General features: G+C 46.6%; 1 protein-coding gene across 1 annotated transcript; it reads right to left on the reverse strand.

Annotated features, from left to right (window-relative positions):
* Window positions 1-277: 277 nt before the first annotated feature.
* On the reverse strand, window positions 278-2,154 carry LOC129114832 (CD276 antigen homolog; the record flags this gene model as incomplete). Its single annotated transcript, XM_054626737.1, has 3 exons — window positions 2,091-2,154; window positions 465-734; window positions 278-358 (listed from the first exon to the last, which is right to left on the reverse strand). Coding segments are annotated over exons 1-3 (415 nt in total), but the record flags the coding sequence as incomplete, so codon positions are not given.
* Window positions 2,155-6,674: the final 4,520 nt, after the last annotated feature.

Here is a 6,674-nt window from a genome sequence, read left to right on the forward strand (position 1 = left end):
CTGTCATCACCGGCGGGGATGAGGCCGACGATTGCAGAGTCGTCAGAGAACTTTTGCAGGTGGCAGGTAGCAGAGTTGTATTTGAAGTCCGAGGTGTATATGGAGAAGAGGAATGGAGCCAGGTGGAAATGACAGCAGCACGGCCGGCCTCCCTGTTTCCACCACCTGAAAGAATATCAGAGGAGATGTTGAAGGTTCAAGGAGATGCCGCTTTAAAAAACAGATTTTTCTTTTGTACTCAGATGGACTGAAGGATAAAGTGTAAACAATAATTTACCACGATCGTCTGACTCGGTCTCTTGTTCCTCTGCAGGTCCAGTTGTGCTGGAAACAGCTGTCTTTGTTTCCTCTTTTTCTGCTTCAAATGATACAAACACAGTTATTGATTATTTGCAGGTTCATTATATGAATCTTGAATTAAAACACAAATCCTAAACTGACCCCTACAGTGTTAAACTGCTTACCAACGATGAGATCAACAACACACCAGGCCTTCAGGTTTGGGACGAAGCATTTGTATGCTCCGCTGTCGGACAGATTTACTGAGGAGATCCAGAACGTCATGACTCCTCTGGGCAGGTCTTCATGGTTGAGGGAGGTCCTGTCTCTGTATTGAGCCGCCTGTGGACCCCTATCGTCCCCTCCGTGTCGATAGCAGTGGACCACATGCCTGTTGTCCACTCTGGTCAAATCCACTGTGTAAGCAGACAAGTCTAACGGGGATCCAGAGGACACTGAAGACCAACACTCTGACCTTCACCTGCGTGGATTGGCTGCGTCTGGCAAACGGCATTCTGTCCTCCTGGGAGACAAACATTGTATTTAGACATCACATTATATTGAGTTTGAAACAGCCATCTTTTCTGCATTTAAATGCATTTGCATTGAGCAGTCCAGCTGTTTGAATTCAGCATTCAGCCACAAATCCACCGGCTCTCTTAGTAGAAACAAACTGGAAAAAACAAAAGTGGGTTTAAATCAAAGATTCATGAAGACAGAAGCTCTAAAGCTTGTTTCACTTCAGCATAAAAGTCATTTTTTGCGGATTGAAACAGTAAACTTTTAAATCAACACTTTAGATGATTTCACAACAGCAGAATAATCAGCAAAGTTAGAAGAAACTTAAGTTCAGTACATTGAGTCCATGAACGGGTTTAAATACACATCTGTTGTGTGACGAGAGGCAATGCGGTGTCGAGGGCGCCAGGGAGCCAATGAGCGGGCGAGAACGCTCTAAAGATGTCCAATCACAGAGCAGGAGGGGCGGGACAAACACCACGGAAGTATTCTATTGGCTCGGCTGCTTCTGCCTGCGCCGAGCGAAGCCGTGCCAACTCTTCCATGTATTATATTATTATTACTATTATTACTATTATTATTATATGTGTAGAACACGTATAGCAGCGTTTGTTTCCTCACGTAAAGAAGAGATGTCTGTTTTGCTTTCTTTAAATGACGTCGCAGTCTCATGTTGTGTCTCTGTACGGTGTCCGGTGAGGTCTGTGGCGTAGTGGAGAGCAAGGTAGTTCTCCAATCAGAGGTGGTTCGATACCCGGCTTCGGCAGTCGATGTGTAAGACACTTAACCCCAAGTTGCTCCTGAAGGCTTGCCATCGGTGTGGACTGGATGTGAATGAATGTTAGTTAGAGTCTGATGGTGGCATCAGTGTGTGAATGGGTGAATGATATGTAACATACTACTGATTGTAAGTCGCTTTGGATAAAAGCGTCTGCTAAATGACTGTAATGTAATAATGTAATGTTTACACCAGTGTAAACATATATATGTACGTGCAGGGCAAGTCAGAGAGAAAACGGGCCACACACACACACACACACACACACTATAGTACATTCTTTGTTTGACATGCGCCTTTATTTATATTTTCACTCTCTCATTTATCTCACGGTACAAATACAGTTCTATACTATTCATATATTGATAACAAGACTGTTGTATGAAACTGTAGTTCATGTCACTTTCACCTGTTTGGACAACAAACATTCCATGTATAATCACGGATAACAGCCAAAGAGAGACAGATTTAATGAAGCCGGGGCTATGGAAGAAAGTAAACGATGAAAACTTACCCAGAATAGTTTGAGGAAACAGAATAATCAGGAAAGTTAGAAGAAACTTCATCATTAAGTCCATGAGCAGGTGTCTCTCTCTCTCTCTCTCTCTCTGTCTCTCTCTCTCTCTCTCTTAATCCAACAGTCTTATATCCGTCAGACTGCCTATGACACACTTCTCTGGTAGGTGGGCGGGTCTATCCCCCTCTTTCTCTCTCCCTCTCCTTCCCTCTCTTCTCCTGCTCTCTCCTTCCCCTCTCTCCTCCCTCTCTCCTTCCCTCTCTTCTCCTGCTCTCTCCTTCCCTCTCTCCTCCTCTCTCCTTCCCTCTCTCCTCCTCCCTCTCCTTCCCCTCTCTCCTCCTCTCTTTCCTTCCCTCTCTCCTCCTCCCTCTCCTTCCCTCTCTTCTCCTGCTCTCTCTCCTTCCCTCTCTCTCCTCCCCCCTCTCCTTCCCTCTCTCCTCCCTCTCTCCTTCCCTCTCCTTCCCTCTCCTTCCCTCTCTTCTCCTCCTCCCTCTCTCCTCCTCCTCCTCTCCTTCCCTCTCTCCCCCTCTCTTCTCCCTCCCTCCCTCTCCTTCCCTCTCTCCCCCTCTCTTCTCCTCCTCCCTCTCCTTCCCTCTCTCCCCCTCTCTTCTCCTGCTCTCTCTCCTTCCTGCTCTCCTTCCCCTCTCTCCTTCCCTCTCACCTCCTCCCCCTCTCCTTCCCTCTCTCCTCCTCTCTCCTTCCCTCTCCCTTCCCTCTCTCCCCTCTTCTCCTGCTCTCTCCTTCCTGCTCTCCTTCCCCTCTCTCCTTCCCTCTCGCCTTCCCTCTCTCCTCCTCCCTCTCCTTCCCTCTCTCCCCCTCTCTTCTCCTGCTCTCTCTCCTTCCTGCTCTCCTTCCTCTCGCCTTCCCCTCTCTCCTCCTCCCTCTCCTTCCCTCTCTCCCCCTCTCTTCTCCTGCTCTCTCTCCTTCCTGCTCTCCTTCCCTCTCTCCTCCTCTCTCTCCTTCCCTCTCACCTCCTCCCCCCTCTCCTTCCCTCTCTCCTCCTCTCTCCTTCCCTCTCCTTCCCTCTCTCCCCTCTCTTCTCCTGCTCTCTCTCCTTCCTGCTCTCCTTCCCTCTCGCCTTCCCTCTCTCCTCCTCCCTCTCCTTCCCTCTCTCCCCCTCTCTTCTCCTGCTCTCTCTCCTTCCTGCTCTCCTTCCCCTCTCGCCTTCCCTCTCTCCTCCTCCCTCTCCTTCCCTCTCTCCCCCTCTCTTCTCCTGCTCTCTCTCCTTCCTGCTCTCCTTCCCTCTCTCCTCCTCTCTCTCCTTCCCTCTCTCCTCCTCCCTCTCTTCTCCTGCTCTCTCTCCTTCCTGCTCTCCTTCCCTCTCTCCTCCTCCCTCTCTTCTCCTGCTCTCTCTCCTTCCTGCTCTCCTTCCCTCTCTCCTCCTCCTCTCTTCTCCTGCTCTCTCTCCTTCCTGCTCTCCTTCCCTCTCTCCTTCTCTCTCCTCCTTCTGCCGCATTTGTGCTGTTGGGGGGTTTATGCTCCATGGGGGAGGAGGGAGAGCTGATCATTAATTTGGGATCAGTTTAACCTTTTTCTATTTCCTGTACTTTATGAGTTGTTTAATTTATTGCATTTTGTCCAATGCAGTGATATAGTGTTTCCCTGCAATGAAACAATGAAGGGACTTCAAAACCGCAACCTATATATAAAAACTTGGTTGCTGAGCGACAGGTAGGTGTGGTGTGTGTGTGTGTGTGTGTGTGTGTGTGTGTGTGTGTGTGTGTGTGTGTGTGTGTGTGTGTGTGTGTAAAGTCTGGTTGAGCGAGAGTTGCTGGGAGGAGTGATGCGGGCAAGAATCCTTGTTTTGGCAACCAGTGTGTGACACACACACACACACACACACACACACACACACACACACACACACACACACACACACACACACACACACACACACACACTCAATACACTCAATACACTCAATACACTCAATACACTCAAGGGCTGACTTATACTTAAAACAGAAGAAGTATTGAGATCCTTCACTGAGGTAAAAGTACTAATACCACACTGTGAAATACTGCAATACAAGTAAAAGTCCTTCACTGAGAGGACTTTACATAAAAGTATGCAAGTATACCAGTCAAAGTATGAGTATAAGTACTCATTGTGCAGTAAAATGTTCCCTGTCAGTGTTAATTAATATTTTTGTCCATCAGGTTGGAAATTTGTTTTCAGCTCACTAAACAATACAAAATACAAACATTAAAAAGCAGACAGGCACCAGTTGACTCGAACCAAGAAGTCAAGCCGGGGATAAGCCAAACAGCCACGGGGTCAGGCAGACAGACACCAGAAGAAGCGGAGGCTAGACTCGTGGTCGGGGATGGAAGGCCGAGTGGTTTACCGGGGCAGGAGCAAGGCGGAGAAGTCCAAACAGGCAGGGTCAGCAGAACAAAAAAAATAAAAAAAAAAAAAATAAGCAGTTTAACACTGTAGGGGTCAGTTTAGGATTTGTGTTTCAATTCAAGATTCATATAATGAACCTGCAAATAATCAATAACTGTGTTTGTATCATTTGAAGCAGAAAAAGAGGAAACAAAGACACACACACACACACACACACACACACACACACACACACACACTTTACTCCTTAAAATAACTGCACAAATGTGTCCTCATCAAAAGCAAAATACAAAAGCGCTGCAAGTAAATTTTAAAGACCTCAGCGCTGAAACACACCTCACATATACCTGGATGAAGCTGACAAAAAAACAATATTGGTTTAATCGTACGCTATTGTGAATTACATTTCAGCTGGAGCAGACCGGGGTGGACCACCACCTCACTGCGTGGATCCTGGACTACCTCACCAACCGTCCACAGTATGTGAGGATAGGGAGTGTGAGTCAGACCTGGTGTCCTGCAGCACGGGGGCCCCACAAGGAACCGTTCTGGCTCCATTCCTCTTCTCCATATACACATCGGACTTCACATACAACTCTGCTACCTGCCACCTGCAAAAGTTCTCTGACGACTCTGCATCGTCGGCCTCATCTCCGCCGGTGATGACAGGGAATACAGAGAACTGAACCAGGACTTCATAGGATGGTGCCGGCGGAACCGCCTCCAGATCAACTCTGGTGAAACCAAAGAGCTGGTGGTGGACTTCCGCCAGGGTAAACACTGTCCTCCGGAACCAGTGAACATCCAGGGACAGGACATTGAGTACCTGGGTGTTCACTTGAACAATAAACTGGACTGGACTAATCACACAAATGCACTATACAAAAAGGGTCAGAGCAGACTGTATCTGCTGAGGAGACTGAGGTCCTTTGGAGTGCAGGGAGCACTCCTGAGGACTTTTTCAACTCCGTGGTGGCATCAGCCATCTTTTATGCAGTGGTCTGCTGGAGCAGCAGCATCTCAGCAGCAGACAAGAAGAGACTCAACAAGCTTGTCAGGAAGGCCAGCAGAGTGCTGGGGTGTCCACTGGATACGGTGGAGGTGGTGGGAGACAGGAGGGTGATGGCCAAGCTGTCATCCCTGATGAACAACACCTCCCACCCCATGCAGGACGCCCTGGCAGCTCTGTGCAGCTCCTTCAGCTACCGGCTGCTTCACTCCCGGTGTGTGAAGGAGAGGTATCGCAAGTCCTTCCTTCCTGCTGCTGTCAGGCTGCACAACCAGCTCTGCTCCCAGCAGACCACATGACACATGACAATAAAAACACTGTGCAATAATAGTTAAAATAGTTTTTTTTTTTCTGTCTGTAAATATTATATTTCAGTTATTGTGTTTTTCTACTGTCTTTATTGCTTATTTATAATACTTGTTTTTTTTTTTATTTTAATTTTTAATTTTTATCTTGTCTTTCTTTACTATGTCTCTTGTGTGCACTTTAACTCTATGCTGCTGTAAGCCTGCAAATGTCCCCGCTGCGGGACTAATAAAGGATTATCTTATTTTATGACAAGAGAAAAAAACACACACACACACACACACACACACACACACACACACACACACACACACACACACACACACACACACACACACACACACACACTATAGTACATTCTTTGTTTGACATGCGCCTTTATTTATATTTTCACTCTCTCATTTATCTCACGGTACAAATAGCCTACAGTTCTATACTATTTATATATCGATAACAAGACTGTTGTATGAAACTGTAGTTCATGTCACTTTCACCTGTTTGGACAACTTCATAATTCTAAAGAAAAAATATTTTTGTATTTAAACGTGTAAACCGCAGTTCCATGTATAATCACGGATAACAGCCAAAGAGCAGGGCCGGATTAACCAATGGTTTTTTTTTTTGTTTGTTTTTTTTTTTTTCGGGCGGGCCCCTTTAAGTTGCGAATGAGTCAATATCAGCGCACGCCGGTTGCCTCGGTTTCAATTAGAAACGTTTACCAAGTATCCCCTGTTTGAGTGTAGCGGAATGTACTGTACAGGCTGTAAACTACACTGTTTCTCTAAAAATCAGTTTGATCGATGAAATACTGTGTTCATTGGTGTTTTCATTAACACATATTAATGTATATTGTACATCATAAGTAAAGATCTCTGCGCCTTCACTTTACATTCATGTTGTGTGTCAGATGGTGTTTG

The sequence above is a fragment of the Anoplopoma fimbria genome, unplaced genomic scaffold (assembly GCF_027596085.1).
Source record: "Anoplopoma fimbria isolate UVic2021 breed Golden Eagle Sablefish unplaced genomic scaffold, Afim_UVic_2022 Un_contig_10435_pilon_pilon, whole genome shotgun sequence".
In the NCBI taxonomy this organism is placed as follows: domain Eukaryota; kingdom Metazoa; phylum Chordata; class Actinopteri; order Perciformes; family Anoplopomatidae; genus Anoplopoma; species Anoplopoma fimbria.